General features: G+C 39.7%; 2 protein-coding genes across 11 annotated transcripts in view; one reads left to right on the plus strand and one right to left on the minus strand.

Annotated features, from left to right (window-relative positions):
* The window catches only part of LOC308103598 (dystrobrevin beta-like), a 35,698-nt gene extending 24,558 nt beyond the window's left edge, over nucleotides 1-11,140 (minus strand). For 4 of the 10 annotated variants that reach the window (XM_080453667.1, XM_080453662.1, XM_080453670.1 and 1 more), the window contains exons 1-2: nucleotides 10,855-11,139; nucleotides 1,765-1,815 (exon numbers count right to left, since the gene is read on the minus strand). The gene's annotated coding sequence lies outside the window, so the exon portion shown is untranslated. Of the gene's footprint in view, nucleotides 1-1,764; nucleotides 1,816-6,612; nucleotides 6,751-7,853; nucleotides 7,915-10,854 lie in introns of those variants that run through there. The other 6 variants (XM_080453669.1, XM_080453668.1, XM_080453666.1 and 3 more) reach the window with 4 other exon arrangements.
* LOC308102846 (toll-like receptor 5) lies at nucleotides 4,003-17,146 on the plus strand (the record flags this gene model as incomplete). Its single annotated transcript, XM_080452700.1, has 2 exons — nucleotides 4,003-4,053; nucleotides 15,239-17,146. 2 exons carry the CDS (start codon nucleotides 4,003-4,005, stop codon nucleotides 17,144-17,146), a joined length of 1,959 nt encoding a protein of 652 aa, XP_080308826.1.
* Nucleotides 17,147-21,584: the final 4,438 nt, after the last annotated feature.

Here is a 21,584-nt window from a genome sequence, read left to right on the forward strand (position 1 = left end):
GTAAAAAAAAAACGGTTTCCCATAACATGAATGTGAAGAAATGCACTTTTACAGTTAGTTTAGAATAGCACTGTGACCAGTGACCATTAGCCATGCTTTTTTCTTTACATCAATTATAATATTGAAGAGTACTAGTAGTAGTGAGTGAATAAACATTCAAAAGAACATAACATTTTTATTTAGTAATGTAGTAAATCTCAAACATTTTGTTTCCATTACAATGCTCAGATTTATTTTACAATTTTGTTTTGAAACACACACACAATGAGAAGGTTTTTTGGGGTACAAAGTAAAGATGCACCTATATAAAAAAAATATTGTCTGACAGTGGGAAATGTCAGGTCTATATAATACTGAAGCCTAATTTATGCTCGGGCTTAATGCTCAATAAACTGGCCTTGGATAAGAACCTTTTCTATGCTATTGTCAAGTGTAAATTGTTTTAATTACATTTAGCCGGAAATATCATCAAGAATATCTCATTAGCTAACCACCTATTTAAGAGTCATTGTGTAATGAGTTATTTCTAGCCCGACCTTGCTGCTTACAACACTGTCTGTATGTCTGTCTGTGTCTCTGTATAGCTGACATGGAGGAACATTTGGTGTGAGTCTTGGCTTCCTATTTTAACCCTGAATATTTAGAACCCTCAGATATAATTACCCTTCCTGCAATTACCCCCAGCCATGTTAGGGTTAGCTAGGGCTAGGTTATGGCACCATCTGATTGGTTGCGTTCACAACCAATGGGTCAGGGCACACAAAGATGAGTCACAAATCATTGTGGGAATATTGGTATCTGAAGCGGCAGGTTGTTCCCATGTCGCTGTAGTATTGGACAGGCTTAATAAAATATGAAATAGCATACTTAATGAATTTATAGGGTGGTGGCTTAGTAACAGGGTACACTGTATGTCATGTAGCTTGAACAAGAGACTACAAAATCCATTCTGAGAGCACAGGAAATTAAGAGATGGTTGGATTTTTTTTTAAACGGACAACAGCTTATCACTTAAGTGGCAATCAAAATACTCAACTTTAACAAATGGTAGTGACGTATTAATACCAAAAATATTTGTGTATTGATATAGGGTTTTAGGTTGAAACTCTAGTTTCGTAATATGGGTTACGTGGGAACAGCACAGGGTGAGGAGACTGTCTGTCTGTCTGTCTGACATGTTATACAGTCTTCCCTTACAGCCAGCCGTGCTATAGAAAGACCAAAAATAGAGGGGAGGTGGGGGGTGGCAGAGAGAAAAGGAGAGGGAGAAAGGAAAGAGAGTGGTGTTAGAGATAGAAAGAGGAAGAGAAGCTGGGTGACAGAAACGGGAATGGTGGATAACAGAGAGAGAGAGAGAGAGAGAAGAGAGAGAGAGAGAGAGAGAGAGAGAGAGAGAGAGAGAGAGAGAGAGAGAGAGAGAGAGAGAGAGAGAGAGAGAGAAAGAATATATGTGGCAGTCAGCAACAGGCTGTGTGTAGTGTAGTCATCTGGTAGCACCATGGTGTTTTATTATGGCTGCCATTTGCTGAGCTTTATGGAAACAAATACCCAAACAAACTACACACACACACTCCAAATGAAGGGAACATAGAGCAGATCTTCTGTTCTGGGATAATTAAAGAGTTTAGTATAATGCATTTAGAATGGAAATGCACTGTTCATGTGGCCAGTCTAAGATGTGGATCCTCACAAAGGACAATCTTTGTGTGTGCGTGGTGGTGCGTGCGTGTGTGTGTGTGTGTGCGTGTGTGTGTGGGGTCTCACCTCTCTGTGTTAGGGGGTCACACAGGACAGAGGGTTCACAGAAAAGGACGTCTAGAGGAGAGAAAAGAGAGAGGGAGAAAGAAGGACCATTTGAATAAGTCTTTTCACTCTATGGACAAAAACATGTCGGAGGCTCTTTGAGGGACAGAGGAGCCTATCCAAAGACCCCACCAAGACCCCATGCTACCACACAAGGTTACTTGCAACTATCGATTACTTTACTATTGTTTTTGATTGATTACTTATTACTATTGATTAATCGAATAATTGATTGATAATAGATTTTATGACATTTGTCCAATTGTTTACTTGTTCACATTGGATTGCATGATAACATGCATGGAAGTGTCTAACTAGTACTTGTCATTTCAACTTGCATTTTCAATTTGAATTCTGACTCAGTACTGCACTGAAAAACACAATTGTGTATCACGATTCATAACGCATAAACAATCCCATCATACAATTAAAATGACAGACCATAAATCAATAAAGCTATTTACAAGCCCTGCCCTGTTGAGTGACACCACACCACAGCCTTTGTGTTGCTTACATGTAGGCCATACATGTCTGTACTCTGCAAAAGATTTATCAAATATGACACTCAAAAAAACACATGAGGGGTTCACAGATCTCCATCAAGACCACATACTTTTAGATTGTCAGTGAAGCAAATGTAAACATCTACTCTTGCTAGCTGGTGTGATGTCCTGCTGTTGTCCTGGAGTGAATGAATGTGGCTCCCTCCACAGCTAACAGATCCGATAGCTTTTGTAGCGCCAACAGGTGTAACAAGAGTCAGTGCTGCTAGCCAGTTACCATGCAGGTAACCCAGGCAACAGGGCCAGTGGGATCCACTGCTTCCTTGACCACTTAACCCAGTAAGACCTGAGAGGCCAGGTCTACAAATGTCTTCTAAATCAGTAGCTCTCACACTTTCAAGATTTTTAAGAAATGTTAAAAAATAGCAGATGTACAAATTCGCAGTGACGCGCTGTGAGCTTGTATATCTGCTATTTTTTTTACAGCCAACGCTAAAATCTAAAATGACACAGATGCTTTCCCGGTTTTAAAGCGTTAAACCCTAATGTATATTCTTCAGTTGACTGGGGTCCCCCAGGGGGTCTGTACTCTGGTCCCCTCATTTTTTCACTCGACAGAAAATCTCTTTGGCAAAAAATAGCTCATCTACAAGCTCACAACGCACCACAATGTGATGTGTTGTGAGCTTGTAGATTGGCTATTTCCGCTGAATGTTCACCTATTTTCGTAGGATGTTCGCCAATTATGATTATTATGCAGAGAATAGGCACACTACGGTTCATGTGGTTAATATACACAGTAAAATCCTTAGTGTTAAATTAACTCCTAAGAGTGCACAAACAGAACCAAATGGAGCTTACAGGTCCATAATCAACTAGACAGAGACATGGCAGAGATTTGCAAGCAGTAGCAGGTATGAAAATACACATATTTTGATTAGATTACACAGTATGTGTTATGTTATTCGTTTCTTTCTTTGAGAAATTTATTTTATTCTTTTAAATTATTGTCTTTTCTGTGAGTTCTGTTTCCATGTGTTTTGTTCTTGTGTCCTGCTGAAAGCATGAATTGTTTTGTAGTGTTGTGGGTAAATTCCTTATACACTAAAGAACACCATAATTAGCTGTTACTTGGTTGGGATATTTTTGGACTGATTGTTTTACTGTCAGTGAGTGAAGGACACATTTTCAAAGGTGTGACATAAATGAAAGTTATTATTATTAATATAGATTCTGTATAATAGGAGTGACATCCCACCAAAGCTGTCCCACAGGCCTCATCCAGCCTGCAGCTGACAGGTGGCTGTGATCACTTCACCCTCTCAAACGTTCCCTGGCCCTGATGTCATTGACAAATCAAACCAGACAAAGCATTATAACTAGATGTAGAGTTAGTGTGTGGGAAAATAGATACATATTAAGTTAAATAAATCACTAAATCTAGTATATGAAAAGTTGACTATTCAGTCTATGTACAGTACAAAGATATGCCAAGATGGGAGTTCTAGTGATTACATGGCCTGCTAGTCTAATGAGGTGAATATTAATTGACCATTGGAACCTTAAGTGTACCTATTCTAGGCATGTCATAATAGGCAAACATTCTGTGCAAATAGCCATGTGAGCTTGTAGATCTGCTATCTTTGGCACAGAGGTGTGGTGTAGAGGGAAAAAAGAGTGGGCCAAGGATAGAGCCATGGGCACTATCAGTGGAGAGGGTCAGCAACTTCAAGTTCCTCTGCGTAAGGTACTGTGCACATCACAGAGGAACTATCCTGGGACAAGCACACTGGCCACTTGGTGAAGAAGACACAGCAAAGCCTCTTTCACCTCAGGCAACTGAAGATTAAGACGTTTGGAATGGAGCCCAAAGTCAAACAGGCCTTCTACAGGGCACCGCACGGAGAGCATCCTGACCATGTTGCATCATTGCCTGGTATGGGTAAGTGTACTGCCCTCATCCGAAAAGCACTGCAGAGGGTTATGCGTGAAGCCCAGCAGTGGATGTGAGTTTCCCTCCAGCCTCCAGCCAGGACATGTATGACAAATGTTGTGCCGGCAAAGCCAGTCGAATCATCAAAGCTCCTAGCCTCCACATCCACAGACTGTTTCAGATACTAGCATACTGTATGGCAAGTGGTTCCACATCCACATGGCCACGGGCAGTAGGCTACTTTGCAGCTATTTCCCCAAAGGGGTTAAGGTTTTTGAATGACAAGACCAGGACCAAGAGGAGTAAGCTCCGTAACAGGCAATCAGGTTATGAACGATTGACACTACATATTAAGACTTTACATAATAAGACTGCACACACAGACATATGCACAGTTGCACAGATAAATGTGATTACACGTATACATACATGTAAATACTAAACACTTTCACACACATACTGCGCAGTGAGCACACATAATATTTATAAGTAGGACCAAGCATCTCAAAAATACTATTATTGTACATACTTTGCCATTTCTCTTTTATTCTACTAGTACTTACTATTGCTGTTATTCTAAAGATTTTCTTTGTTATTATTACTGCAATAATGTTGAGGAATTAAAACCAAAGACTTTTGCTATTGTGTACTAATAGCAGGTGCAAAGCTGTCACATTTTAATTTGATTTGAACTCATGGTAAGCTATGCCTTTCATAATAGCGTACAGTAGCAGTTTACACACTTACGACACCATGTTTAGTCTTGCTTTGTACAATGAAAAGCCACTGGGTGAAAGATACTCTGAAAAGGCAAGTCAGTCTCTCTTTAACCACATGAACCCTCACATCCTGATTCTGGGCATGACATAATAGGCTAACATTCAGCGAAAATAGCAGATATATAAGCTCGCAGCCCTATGTGTAAATAGATAGTATGCAGACATGGATTATCTGGACAAACAATGGAAGATTGTGTGAATTAATGTTATTTTATCAACATAATCAAACTCAACCGTGGTCTCTTACACTCTCTTACACAAGCGACTATAGGCCACATGAGCACTCGAACCCTATATGTATTGGCTATTTGAAAATCTCCGATCTACAAGCTCACAATCGTGATGTCGTGATGCAACGCGAAATTTGTGAAATATTTTTCAAATCCACACAAATCTTGTATGGGGTTCTGTGGCACAAAATATTTTTTAGAAGGGGGGTCTGCGGACAAATACATATATTTTTTTTTGGGGTGGGGGGGGGGGGTCCTTGCCATAAAAAAGTTTGAGAACCACTGGTTTAAACAACATTAGGAAACAAGCCCAAATAAGAAACTACACTTTAGCCCAAAAAAACGCAAAACGCAACCCGCAACTACCAATATTTAGAAGCAACTTTACAGAAAAACAAGCCCAAAGCTTATAATAAGCACAGACATGGCAACACTGGTGAGTATCCCTGCTGTCAATCACAGGCTCTATTTTTATCACAGATCAGGAAGACTGGTTGACTATGCACATTTTCTATATGGTTAGTGGTTAGTGTTAAATAAGGACACACACACACACACACACACACACACACACACACACACACACACACACACACACACACACACACACACGCACACGCACGCACGCACGGACAGGGGGGGGGGGGTATTTCTCTCATCAGTGCAGACCACCCAAACAGACCACCTGGGCATTACCAGTCCCTGCCCAAAAAACACACACACTCTCACACTCATCATCATCATTATGCTTATGCAGGCGCCGCACCTGTAAGGCTAAATAGACACACAACACACACACACTGTACTCTCTCTCTCTCTCTCTCTCACACACACACACACACACACATACACATACACACAGCAATTTACTCTCTCAGTCTCTCACACGCACTCAGCACCTCCCATCAACTGGGTTTATACAGGAGGACACAGCACTTGTAGCCAAGCACTGATCGATGACACACACACACACACACACACACACACACACACACACACACACACACACACACACACACACACACACACACACACACACACACACACACACACACACACACACACACACACACACACACACACACACACACACACACACACACACACACACACACACACACACACACACACACACACACACACACTACAGCCTGAACCTAAGGCCAAACAAGGCTTCATATACTGGCTTTTACACCACCCAACCACACACACACACACACACACACACACACACACACACACACACACACACACACACACACACACACACACACACACACACACACACACACACACACACACACACACACACACACACACACACACACACACACACACACACACACACACACACACACACTCACCGGTGCTCTGGGTTTAAATTCCGAAGACAAAATTGTGTCTTAAGGATTCCCTCACAGTAGTATCCACAGACTTATTGAGAGTCAGAGCTGAAATGGCGATGATGACACACACAGGCAGTGACAAGCATCAGGCTGGCAAAGGGGAACTCAACAGGGGGAAAGGGCGTTCACAGCTCACTGTACGTGCACACATGCGCGCGCACACACAGACACACACACACACACACACACACACACACACACACACACACACACACACACACACACACACACACACTCCCTCACTTACCATTCCTTGACCACATGACAAGTTGCAGCTGCTCTCTACTCTCATCGTCTGCCCTGACAGGACCTGGCCCATTGTGCATGTGTGTATGTGGATGAGATAGGCTTTAAATTTAAACACACACACATTGGAGTGCCATTTCCCCCGTAAACTACCATATCGTAACCCGGGTAACAGACGGGGTTGGTAACTTCCACCAACATCCCTTAAAACACAAGCATTTAGAATTTTTTTTGACAGATTGTGTCTGCCACAATTTTGTCAGTTTCTCAATTTATATTGATATTATTAATGTACTATATTAAGTACTAATATCAAATATAAATTCATAAAAGTATTAATCGTTAAAGTTATAAACCCCTTTAAAGTTTCAACCTGGCGTCTCTATTTTGGGCGTGTCATTATAGGTGAAAACTTTCAAACAAACTATATTGATTTAAACCGTATTTCAAAAACATAAAAAATGGGCAGCATTCCATTCTCTCTGCATGCATTCTTGACTATATGTCAAACAACTAAGTATATATAGGGCTTTAACGACTGGGCAGGTTAGGTCTCTGGGTGTGATCTTCTTCCTGCTTTGCACTCTGAACCCTGACCCCTACATTACAGTAGAGACACCCTGGCTGACCCAGCTCCACCAGGAGGTGAATATAGACAGGTATAAACAGCAGCAACAAATCTCTGGTTACACACATGAAGGCACAGTTGTGCATGCACATGCACACGCGCATGTGCACACACACACACACACACACACACACACACACACACACACACACACACACACACACACACACACACACACACACACACACACACACACACACACACACACACACACACACACACACACACACGCACGCACACGCACGCACACGCACACACACGAGTCACATTCCAAACTAAGACATTCATGCACACACTACGGATTCAGCAGTGTGTATATCCTAACCTGCTAGTGCTGAGGAGTGGGCTACTAACACAGGATCCAAGAGTGCAGATGAAATGTACAACTGTTGTAGAGGAGAGATAGACACAAGAGAGAGAGAAAGCGAAAGATGCAATGTGAAAACAAGAATAACTAGTCATCATCAACAGTCTTCATCACATGTCCTCAATGTTAAACAAATGCACATACTAGGAGCTGTAGATACTAGATAGTGCAACTGTTTTGACTTTGTGTTGAACGACAAATGTACTCTAATATCTGCTGCTGTACACATGGCTCTGCAGGAGGCTAGCCCTCTACTGTATAAGAGGGTCGGTCTGTGTGCCTGTCTAATCATGGAAATCGCTGGACCGATCAGCCAAATTTACTAGTATTGATGATCTCTTGACTCTTGTATAGCATTGTTTTTATGTCTTGATGAATTGAATACAGGACCACAATGGAAACAAGCCCTCAGGGCTTTTTGTGTTATCCTTTTAGCGTTATTGTATAACTGTACCTCTGTACTTTTTACAAACTGTTAACAAAGTATTCAATCAAACACAAAAGAAATAGACATACATGTTTATAATGGAAGTCAAAGGGGCAGAAACCCTGCCCAAATCTAGAGTCATGTGTCATAGATATGTCTAGATGACTGGTGTCACAGGCTGGCCCCATGAATACAGAGATCCACAGGAGCATCACATCTTTCCCATGGATCCACATGATTCCTTTTTTTTACGGCACGGCTCTGCAGGAGCCAAGCCTTCTATAAGAGGGTCAGTCTGTGTGTGTCTGTGTGAGTATGAGTGGAGCTATAATCAAACCAGATTTCACCACCACATTTATTGTTGCATGCTGCCAATAGGCTAACTTATTACCTCCCTCCACTAATTTAATTTCCACAAATGTTTTATTCATTTTGAAATATAGAACTTTAAATATCTCCGCCGCTAATGTCGCAAGCCACTGGATCAATGAACGCCACATTTCTTGTGCAAGCTGCCACTTGGCTAAAATACAACCTCAACCATTATGATGGAAGTCAAAGGGGCTCGGACTCAAGCTGAAACTTTGCCCAAATAATGCAGTCTGACATACGTCATAGATACGCCATAGACGACTGGTGCCATGCTGTTATTAGACAATCTTGTTTATGTAATCAGATTAGGGCTGTAGATATAAGCAGTCAATTTCAGCTACAACAAATGCTACACAACAACAACTCAAACTATCTTTCTGTAAAAGCACGGCAGGACTGGTAGCATTACATGTTTTAGCAGCCCAATGGGTCAATTTTGCACAACCTGGTACAAACGGTTCAAAAGAACCATTGTGCTGTATGCAAAAAAAAGTCAAGCTGCAACAGTGCACAGTGGTAAAGTGATAAAGTGATCATAGTGCTTATGTGAGTATTCCTTTAACTACAGATGTAGAAGAGAAATCTGGCGGGGGGGGGGGGGGGGGGGGGGTAATTGCTGTTTCCCCCTAACAATCTCCCTTGATGAAATGTAAACAATTTGCACACTGCTGGGGGGAAATACACATCATTATGCTTCATCAAGCTGAGGAAATGTAGAGGATAGGAGGGGACAGTTTAGGACACAGCCCCAGTCTCTCTATTCTTAAACTGTCTCTCTCTCTATTCTTTTCAGTTTCATTCAAATGATTTCCTCCACATGGACTAACTGATTTGAAAGAGAGTTTTTTTTTTAAAGGCACACCATGCATCATTCCCAGGATCCTAATTGTTATCACAGCTCTTAATTCATACCTACCACATTTTTAATGGGGACGGAGTTGGACAAAAAACAGCTGTCAGGGGGGTGGGTTATCATTCATCACTGTGCAAAGTGAAAGCACCTCTAGTCTGTACGAGGTAAGAGAGGCAGGCACCTCCACTTGACTTTCTTTAACCTTCTGGCAAGGCACTCACTCAGCCTTTTCTAGCAGTCATAAAACAATGGAATGAAGCATGGATAGTTAAAAGGAACAACGACCACTATGTCCGTACGGTACACTTCTTGGTGTTGGCATAATGTTTAAGAAATTAAATCCGAACTGGGTGACCCAAAGCAGGTTGCCCACTGTGATTATGTGGATTTCATCCTGACTGCTATCATGATCGGTAGACAGGTTCTGATGAGGGGTTGGAAGGATGCTGGGAGTCCTTCATTCCAAGAATGGTTTGTAGAGATTGGCAAAGTTGCTGCTTATGAGCAGATAACCTATAGGAGGTCTGACAGATTGGATAAATACATCCGTAAGTGGGGAGGCTATATAATGTACATTGCTAACAAGACTTGAGATGTGGTGGTAGCGCAACATACGATTATTCTTTTTTCACCCCTTTTACCTCATTGAATATAATGTATGTAAAGGAAATACCCAGGATCACTTGGCATTGTTGTTTTTTGTTTTGTTTTGTTTTGTTCTTCTTAATTTGATTTATTGTATTGTATTGTATTGCTTTTGTTGCTTTTGTTGTCTATTCGTATGTATGCTTCTGGTGTTTAACACTCCTTTTGTTTATATTCTAATTTCTGTGTATAACAAAAAACTAATAAACATTGAATCATAAAAAAAAAAGAAATTAAATCCGAGTTAACATGCTGATTATATCGAAGCTTTGGCATTTGTGTAACGTTCAACAACACTAATGCTTCAACAATGTTACGAGGTCCAAAGAGGACTCCTCATCACGATGAGTCACACAGGCTTTAAGGAGCCCATTGAGAAAGTGCTTACAACTGTAGCTACTTTTAGTTCTGCCTATACTTCTGCTGGGAAGCTGTGTGTGTGACAGACATATGAGCGGCCATGTTGCAGGAAAAGAAAAAAATACGTTTAACTCCCTGTTCACCTTGTTCCCCCCGAATGAATGCCTTTCTTCAACTCAACTCTCTCTGATCAAAACACAGTCATCTATCATCATCATAACTAACAGCTGCCGTTCACACAACACAGTTATAACACAGTAACAGGCTATGAGAGAGAGAGAGAGAAAGAAGGAGTTACTCACCAGAACTATTTGGGGCAGGTATTCGTGGCCAATTCCAAACATCAACAACACTGAGACGTGTGTGACTCGAGCTGCCTATAAGTAACCTAGTTTCTGTTCCTCTGTCAATGTCCGCTTCCCCTTGGAGTGAGTTAAGATATGGAATGTCCCCGTCTTTAGTCTCTGTCGTCCCCGTCCCGTTATTCCCCCCGGCACACGCCGTGTTTCTCACCCTCCATACCGGGTGCTTCTGCTGTGTGCGTGTGCGTGTATGTATGTGTGTGTGTGTGTGTGTGTGTGTGTGTGTGTGTGTGTGTGTGTGTGTGTGTGTGTGTGTGTGTGTGTGTGTGTGTGTGTGTATTTCTGAATCAGTGGTGCAGCCTACAAAATTTGAAAGAAAGTCACTCCCCTCCTAGCCATGCTCCCTCCCACCACCCCGAGGAGCTGGGTAGAGTAGTTCTAGATGAATGAAATGAATGACAGCCAGTGGTGGAAAAAGTACTCACATTTTTTACTTAAGTAATTCAAAATTTACTTGAGTAAAAATACAAAAGTATTGGTATCAAAGTGTACTTAAAGTACCAAAAGTAAAGTCATTATGCAGAATGTCACATTTCACAAGTTTTCAAAAATATTTTGAAAATAGCAGATCTACAAGCTTGATCAGCTATTTTCAAATGGCCAAAAATGTAGGCTGAAGTGGGTAATGTGTGTTTTGTATATAATATAATATTTCAAATCTACAAAGTAACTAGTAACTAGTTTGCCACTGAGATGTAGCCTAGTGGAGTAGAAGTAAAAAAGTAGGCCGACGAAAATTGGAAATACTCCAGTAAAGTAAAAAATACCCCAAAAGTGTACTTATGTACAGTACTTGAGTAAATGTACTTAGTTACTTTACACACTGAGTACTATGTGAATGGATGACAGCCAACTCAAACAGCCATTCAACTGTACAAAAGAAATTGGACAAAAAGCATTTAATCTGTAATTTGAGCTCTGTCAAGCCCCTCTGTGTCTCTGTTTTTCTCCCTATTTGGCTAAAACTGTCATACTCCGACAGTTGTGAAATTCAGCAGTTCTATGTGATAAGTAAACGTGCACGCACGCAGCAAACGTGCGCTCTCTCACACACACACACACACACACACACACACACACACACACACACGCACGCACGCACGCACGCACGCACGCACGCACGCACGCACACACACACACACACACACACACACACACACACACACACACACACACACACACACACACACACACACACACACACATGGGGTCAATAGGTCATTTTGGCTTACATTACAAATTGAATAGTTGACTGAAATTCAAACGTATTTCACCATTCCATAATTGTGTTGTTTGTTTTAATTTTTACATTTTTTTAATTATATATTTTTTATATTTATTGTAGTTATTGAGTCACATTGTTATGTTTACTGTTAGGCCTATATCCTTTGATGATCAAGTTCAACAGTAACTGGGTGCACTCAGTTAATTTATTTGGCCTGCCACAGTGTGGCAATCTGAGGCATTACAATCATGATTCATGAGGCTCTGTAATGGACCGACAATCAGCTCAAAGACAGAAAATGTGTGAAAGTTTCTGGGAAAAGGACTATCTTACGTTTTAGGCATTTTTGGAATTGCGAAATATGGTATGGTAAACAGTAGGCCCATGTATGTGCCCAGTGAATACATTTAGTAGGCATATAGGAAAATGCCTATATCTCAGAAAAGTTGGTCAATGTGAACTCATAACAAGTGGAATATAAAAACAAGATATGGAATTATTTAATATGGAACACATTTAATGAACACAAATGCAATGTTTCTCCTTTCAAATATCCTGACTTTGTCCATTGATAAAAGTGTGATTTTTCACGTGATCTAAAAGTTGTGCTAGCTTGCCCAAAGTATGTCTGTACATAATGTTACTAAACATAGTCTTTGGGCACACTTGTGAAGAACATTTGAATTGACTGTATATGAGTCTATAAATAAACTTGACTTAAAACTGGACAGTGGAAATCAAGGATTTGGGATGGGAATATCATTGATATGGGCTGAAGCATTGGCGTGTTTTTCAAGAGATGTTCTTGAGGAGTTTCTAAACAATGATTTAGAAAAGAGGGAATCCCCCAGCGCAACTGCGCATGATAATCACTGGTCATAGGAAAGGCACTGTACTAATGACAGAGCCTAACCCTAACAGTCACAAAGTGCTGGGACACTCTGGTCAGGCATCTGTGTTGCAGACCGACTCCCTTTCGAAACTTCTTATTGAAGAAAAAAAGTCTGTTTCTGTCAAAAAAAAAGAAAAAGGAAAATGCTTTTAAGTAAAGTAAAGTATACATAATTAGAACATGCTTAAATATTTGACAATTAAGGTCTAATATTTCTGCAATTGCTACAAATTGCTATAAAACCTGTATATCCAGTAATTTTGGGGCATAAAGTTGAAGGATAAAATTAAGTCTGATAATGATGTACCATGCATGTTCACATCATGTGTAGGCCTACTTTACATTACTTAAGACCATTTTTCAAATATATATATATTTTTTAACATTTTGGACAAAATAGACAATTTTACATCGAGGTGCCCAGATGTCCCTAGTCCATAGTCCCTATCCTACTGTATATCCAATATAGATATGTTTATGGCATGCAAGCACTCTTTCTGGTTTATTCAGTGAAACTCACAATTTTGGGGTGATGTCTACATTTTTGAATGTCTTGATCAAAAACATGTTTTCCATGAATAATTGCATGTTTAATAATGTATCAATCAAACAATATCACCTATCTTATGAGAAAGATCATTCCTAAATTGAAATATCCCAACAGCATTTGAAGGTGAAGGGAAAGCAATGGTAATTTATATCAAGATTGAACCAAATCCAGTTTCCAGGGTGTGTAAGCACCAATATAATCTTTGGAAGGGAAAACGTTCAGCTGCTGTAACATTCCATAACAGTTCTCTGTTACTGACATTCAATTTGCCTACTTTATAACTGACTCAACCGGGGTAAATTGAGTTACACAAATTGTCACACAAATTGTCAGTCTTACACTGTATTGACATAAGCATAACAAATTAAAATAACATTATAAATGGGCTACAGATGGAAAGAAATCATTTGTTGACAGTCACAACCATCATTCATTTTAATCCAAGCCAATTAGACAATCACTTAATGTGTTTGCTTTAAAAAACAACAAATCAAACATTGTGGAAGCACCAGTGGACTATGAACCGCTCAATGACGTCTGAAAACACATCCTTCCCCATAAAGCTGGAATATCCTAAATGTTGAAACTAGTGTCCATGTGGTATTTATACAGCAGGGTCATGTTCTTCGTGATACAGAACTGATGAAGATACAACTGACTGCATGCCACATCCCTCAGTTATAATTTATTTAATTGTACGATGTGTTCATGTATTTAATTCTACCTATTTGTTGAAATTCCTCACTCTCGCAAGGCAACAATGTTGATGCTGGCTCTTCAAGTGGTTATTGGTGTATACCTACAGGTATTGATTTATTGAATATTTTATTAGGCAAAATGTAAAACAGCACAGTTACATTTAAAATACTTTGTCTAAAAGGTCTGTTCAAAAAAGTCCTTGCGGTCTTGTTTTCATTGAGGTCCTTGTAGAGGTCCTTGTAGAGCTCAAATTGAATGCTATATGTAGGCTACTACTGCCATACCTTATTCATGTTACAACATTTAATTTTATTGTATGTGTTTGAATTAAGTTTAAAAATTGAAATTATTTATTTATTTTGTAATGCATTATGTGCAGAACGGGGACCTATGTCAGGGAATGAGTTCCCTGACGAAAATATTCTAAATTCAAGATGATTTAAGTTATTTTTCTTAAAATAAGTGTTAAATAGCTCTATATTCTGATAGTACTCATATTGTGGTTGTTCAGTAATAGGGGTCTCCCTGGCTCTCCAGCTCTTTAGTAAACACATTTTACAGTTTATACCAATTTTAGCCAATCGGGAGAGAGAGAACTCATACAGGATAAACAAGTGAAATTGTAAGTGATGAAACAAAATAACGATTAGACAAATTTGGGAGTGGGACTGAAACACTATCAAATTTAAGCTGATAAATGGGTTATCTTTCCTGATTGGAAGAAACTATAGCAACTCACCTGAAAAAGTAATTTCTGTCTACAAAGAGGTGGAGAGACGATGTTTAGGAATGATTACTATCAGAAGATAGAACTTTTTGTTTAAACTAAAAATATCACTTACACCAACATTAAGCAAAGGGTTTAGGCCGGGAATATTACTGGAGCAGTTTTCTACCTCTTCACCCCTCTCTTCTTACATTTTGAGTAAATCCCAAATGTCATCTGTTTAACCTACAGGTGTCCAGCTGCTCGCCTGCCTGCCCTATTTATGGCTCAATTGCTGCATGCACTTCCCAAAAACTATTCTGGGTCCCTGCTCTGCCGCCCCACATCACCCATCTGTACTTGGGGATGAACTACATCAGGGAGATCAATGACACGTCACTCTCAGGCCTCGATAAGCTGCAGGAGTTGGACATTGGAAGGCAGCTCACTCCTCTTGTGATCAGGAGCAACGCCTTCCACAGACAGAGAAACCTGATCCGGCTGGTGCTGGGCTTTAATGTGGGCCTCAAACTGCAGCCAAAGGCATTCGTGGGACTGTCCAATTTAAGGGACCTTGACTTGGATTATTGTTCATTGAATGAGTCCATCTTGACAGGTAGCTACCTGCAGCCTCTGTTGGCCCTAGAGACATTGAATCTCTTTGGTAACCGAATTGGAAGACTCCAGCCTGCTAAATTTTTTTCAAACTTGACTAAGTTGACAGAGTTGAATCTCAAGTTGAACAATATCAACGAGATATGTGAGGCTGACCTGACTGGTTTCCAGGGTAAACACTTCAGACTTCTGAATTTGGACTCTGTCAAGCTTAATGGCATGCATAGTGAAAATTTTAACTGGGAAAGATGTGGGAATCCTTTCAGACGGATGTCATTTAAAACACTTGTCTTGTCCTCCAATAGGTTCAGCGCAGACAGATTGAGAACATTTTTAAGAGTAATTGAGGGAACTAAGATAGATAATCTCATAATATCTGGATCCATGGGTAAAGGATTTTCACACAACAACCTCCCTGATCCAGACCACAGAACATTTGAAGGCCTCCAGAATAGTTCAGTGAGAACTTTGGACTTGTCTAAGAATAGGATATTTGCTTTGCAACCACGTGTTTTTAGTCCACTGAAAGAAGCGAAAGTAATCAATGTTTCACAGAACCAAATCAATCAGATCTCTAGAAATGCTTTTGATGGTCTTCAGGAACATTTGCAGATTCTCAACCTGTCACATAACCTTTTAGGGGAAATCTATTCTCATACATTTGCTAATCTGTCAAACCTTAGAGTGTTAGACTTGTCTCATAATCATATTGGCACATTGGGATATGGGTCATTCAGAGGACTTGCCAAATTAAGAATGCTCGATCTAAGTGGAAACTCTCTCCGGAAGTTAGGTCTTCCTGCGTCACTACCAAGCTTACAATATCTCCTTTTGAAAGACAACAAGTTACAGACACGTGGCAGTCTCGTGCAGTTTGCCAGTAACAGTATCCATATCGACCTTGAGGACAACAGACTGACAGACTTGGAGGATGTTTATGTCATTTTAACTCAACTGAAGCAACTCCAGAATCTCTTCTTTGGTGGAAACTTGATCAAGTGGTGCATCCTCAGTGGCAACGTTGCCACGCCTCAATCAAACAGTTTAAGAGTGCTGGACCTTCATGACAGTTCACTGCAGACCATCTGGTCTCAGGGGAGATGCCTGACTATTTTTGATAATCTTGTGGAATTAATCGCTCTTGATTTAAGCTTCAACTTTCTCCAGTCTATCCCAGACGGTGTCTTCAATGGTCTGAGCTCGTTACAAGAAATCGACCTCTCCTCCAACTCCTTGACGCACCTTCAAATGAATATTTTCCCCCAAACCCTGAGAACACTCGACCTCTCAAACAACTTCCTAGCTTCCCCAGACCCTGTGACCTTCCACTCTCTCCAGTTCATCAACCTGTCGATGAATCGGTTCCACTGTGACCGCAATCTGTATGGCTTTCTTACATGGTTGAAACAGACCAACGTAACTTTCCTGAGCCCTGTTGAAGAGCTAAGATGTGAATTCCCCTTTAAACACTATATGGTCACTCTGTTGGATTACTCCACAAGGGCCTGGCAGAGAGAGAGCACATGTGAAAAAAAGCTCAGGTGAAAAAAAAGACCATAGCAGACACCACTGAGGGTGCACTGTAATAGCCTGGCCATCCTGAAAATAGCTCTGGTGTCCATCTAAAAAATAAGAATGGCATTCAACCTTAACTGAGAAATGTATTTTCGCTGCCTGTAAACTTGAGTAAAGCATATGGTCTGTTTGAAATATGCGTTTTAAACAAGTAAGCCTACCCAATACACAGGCATTAAGGATATTGGTACCCAAGAAGTGTTTGTTATCATTTAACAACACTATGTTTTACCAGTAGATGGCAACCTTTACCCGTTTTATTTATTTTTACCCATTTAGTTTTAACTTGGTGTGACTGTGAATAGCAACTGTCTCCTTGACCTTGACTGATTACTGGCAGCTCTGAATGTAATGTCACAGGATAATGGTGACATTGACCGTATTCGATTTTTGATAGGGTATGAAATTATATGTCGCATATTAAAAAAATACAATATTCATTTGCCACCTGTGCCTGGACGTCACTTTCCAGTATTAGAATTACTTTTTATTTCCTCTGTATTACTATGATGATGTAGCCTTGGATCAAGACTATCATAGATGTATTTTATCGAGTCTGCCTTTTACTTTCGTGTCAATGCAAATGTCAAAATTGATCAAATACATCTATGATAGTGTTGATCCAAGGATAATGATTGTTATTATTTATTTTATTATTATTTTATTATTCATGCATATAGTTTACATTTATACAACTACAACACTGCGCGCGCGCGCGCACACACACACACACACACACACACACACACACACACACACACACACACACACACACACACACACACAATAAATAACATTAAATTAAATTAAATTAAATAAAGATATAGTATGTTTAAAAAAAATACATTGAATTCGCTCACTTCCCCACTGGGGGGCGACACTCATATATGACTGTTGAAATCATAAAGCTTGCAGTAGCAGAAGAAGTCCTTAGCTCTCACATTACCACGACTTTGACGTGCAGCAGCAGCTTTCTCTTGACCTTCCCTCTGTACAGAACACACTGAACGGTGAGTGGGCTTCATAACAACAATGCAATAGATAAACACTTTGATTTACGTAGTATCAGTTGTTATTCTCTCGATGACGATCAAACCATTCATTCACTGTAATGATTCTTTCAGTGTGCCTGCATTCAGGGCCTGAACAGTTCAATGAGTTAGCATGTGGCTAACTGTTTGCTAAGGCTTGTGAACTTGTGAACAGTGCAACACAGACAGCTAGCCACGTTGGATTCTCTCTCTATATATATACATATCCATCTGCTAATTTGCTCTATATGTTGTCTTGAATCTGACAGATTTTGCAGTATTTCAGATAAGTGGTCAGGTTGTCTGTTCCCCAGGCGTTTAGGTAACATTAGCTGTAGCTTGTAGCCAATCGGCTAATAGTGTAGAGATGAGGGCAAAGTGACACTCAGTGAAGTAATGATCCAAGTTCATCTAGCAATGAAGTAAGGAGGAGCATCACTTGTCATCTTCATGTGTACCTCGTACATCATAAGCTTTAGGTAGCTGGCCACAGAAACAGTAGTGTTAACTTTTAAAGGGTAAAGATTTGGCACTAATGAGTTACACCCATAGAGTTAAAAATAAGGTTACACCGAGTTAACTGACCTGTCAGTCTGGCGTGTCTGCATTGGTTGGCCATGAGCATGCCATAGGCAGGGACTGGCGAAACTGATTTATACATTTCCACAAATGTAAGCAGTTTAATAGAATGTTCTTCAAATCTGCACACATAACATAACATAGCAGGCTGCAGACTAGTGTTATGCAATCCCCCAAAGCAGTTTCTTGACCTTAGCAGGAGAATTTTACATTCCATGGTTAATTTGACCCTGGTCCTCCTAACTCAGTTTCTTCAATGTGAGCCTCCCTACTAGCTTTTGTGTGCACTACGGTCTTATTTGGGAGTGGGTCAATTGTTAATGGACTATTATGGACATCATTTAAAGCTCAACACAGTATGTTAAGTTGAGCTTTAATTGTGACTGTGTCAATACTACATATTGACTTTGTTTTGATACCATTGCATCTTTCACTGACAGATGGCTGGACGTGCGTTTGCAAGTTGGTGGGGCAAGATGAGCCCTTACTATAAAGGGGCATACCAGGAGATGTGGCCCGGTATGATCATCATGACATACCTGTACTACAAAGTATCGTACGGGGGTAAGTTCAGAATTCACTGTTTTGGCAAGAATTTTCAGGACTTCTCACAAAAATTACCTTTAGACTTGACTTAAGACTAAAATAGCTGATCTATAAGAGTCTGTTTTTGCAGAATGTTCACCGCAGAACAGGGACGCTAGGGTTCAGATGGTTAATTCAATTGATACTGGATCTAAATACTTTTAGCATTTTCTCTATTCTACTTGTGTATTTTATGAGCGAAGCTAACAGTATACAGGAAAACGCGTTCTAAAATCCAAATATTTACGCTGGAAAAGGTGTTTGACATTACAGTATATACATGATCAAATACAGTATATTGATAATGTAATTTATTGGCCACAAAATCAACAATGGAGCAAGATTAGCAGTGAATATTTGGTTCTATTTTAAGTACTGTAGATGTGATGAATATTCTAATCAGCAGTCTTGACGATACAATACCTTGTGTACTACTGAACTTCAAGTTCATGGTCTAATGTTTTTCCCAATGCTTGTCTTTTTGTTTATGCTGTTTTATGTAATGTCAAATATAATTTCTACTTTCACTTTAATTGCAGGAAAGAAAGCTGTGGGCGCTAGTAAGTAGCCTGATATTTGATATAAGAATCAATACATGTAGCCTAATGACATGGCAAAAATAAGGACATTAATACACACATGTGATACAGATACAAAATGCAACTTACTAGTCACATTTTGAGTTTAGTGCTTTTGTTTCTCTGCTGGGATCCTGCTTGAGTTTAAAGGATTCTATAGTATGCTTTCTATTTCTCTTTCTTTCTATTACTTGCATATCTGTATGGCAGGTCTTTGATCAGGTGTTTTCTCCTTCTCCAGAACCTGCTCACTGATCATTCCACCATGATGACCATCCCTCTTCCCTCTGTGAAATATCTGCTAAATTCTTTCATGTTAAAATGTCTATTTGTATGGAACAAATAAAGTTGTTCTCAGTTATCCTGGAATCCTTGTTTCAGTGTTTTGGTGTTGTGTAGTCCTTTCCCACTATAGCTTTGAAAGTAGATATGTTGCATATAATTTTAGAAGCCAAGCCTTTTGAGTTGTTTACTGCTGGGAAAGGACAACTCAATACAAAATAAGATGTACAAGTAATCCTATTCATTGTTAACTGGCATTTAAAGAACCTCTAACTTTAAAAAGCTATGATACATTTTATAGATTTGATGTTTTGTGTTGAGCTCAGTGATGTAAGTGAAGTTAAAAGTAGGGTAAGTGACTTTGGTTAAATAAGTGTTAAATAGCTCTATATTCTGATAGTACTCGTTGCTATAGAGTGTTTGTTCAGTAAAAGTAAAAGGAGTCTCCCAGCCTCTCCAGCGCTTTAAACAGAAAATGCATTTTCAGTGCTCTCTCCTGATTGGCTTAAATTGTCACCTACCTGAAAATGTACTGACCCCTGTGACCGAACACACGCTCTGTAGCAATGATTACTATCATAATATAGTACTTTAACCTTTTAAAACAAAGAGAAAATATCGCTTACCCTACCTTAATAGAAAACACTTATTGGAACTGAATTCAGATTTTTCTTTTTAAAATCTGCACAGTTTAGTTGAAGCTTAAGTATGTAGATTATCTTATGTTTGCAGTACAATAGCTAACATTACAATATCACATTTCATTTTATTAATCCTCTAAGTAGTTTACTTTTTAAAACGAGTGCATGTCTAAAACCCAGCCCAGCTTGTAGAATGGCAGTGTGGGTTCTGTTTGAGTATCTTATCTGCAACTGTCAACATTTTATGAAGAGCACTTTGTGTTCTGTTAAGGCAGTGTGAAATAGAATACCAATGCCTGAGTGCAAGCTTTATTGTGACTCAAAGGAGGCTGTTGATAAATTCCAGGTAACTACATGGCTTTGTAGTAATGCCATTGTATCACTATTGTAAATATGCTACAGTATATCAAGAAGCTGGTATTCCATGGAGCCACTTGCTTTAGTACTTTAGTAGTTGATATAATGTAATAACTTAGTTCTCATATCAATACAGCTATTGTTTTGCACATAGTAACTGGTTTCTTCCAACAGAGGATAAACAGGCATTTCTAAGCTTTGTGTGAAAGGCGCCATTGGGTGTAATGCTGTAACTACATATCGCTGTCAGGTGGAAACCTTTCCATATTTAACCTTGTTTTCACAAATGAATGCCTCGTCGTCATGACAGTATTGTGTAAAAGTTGCAAAAATAACATCACATGTTGAGCTTGTA

The sequence above is a fragment of the Gymnoscopelus braueri genome (genome assembly GCF_963280865.1).
Source record: "Gymnoscopelus braueri genome assembly, chromosome: 16".
NCBI classification, from domain to species: Eukaryota; Metazoa; Chordata; class Actinopteri; order Myctophiformes; family Myctophidae; genus Gymnoscopelus; species Gymnoscopelus braueri.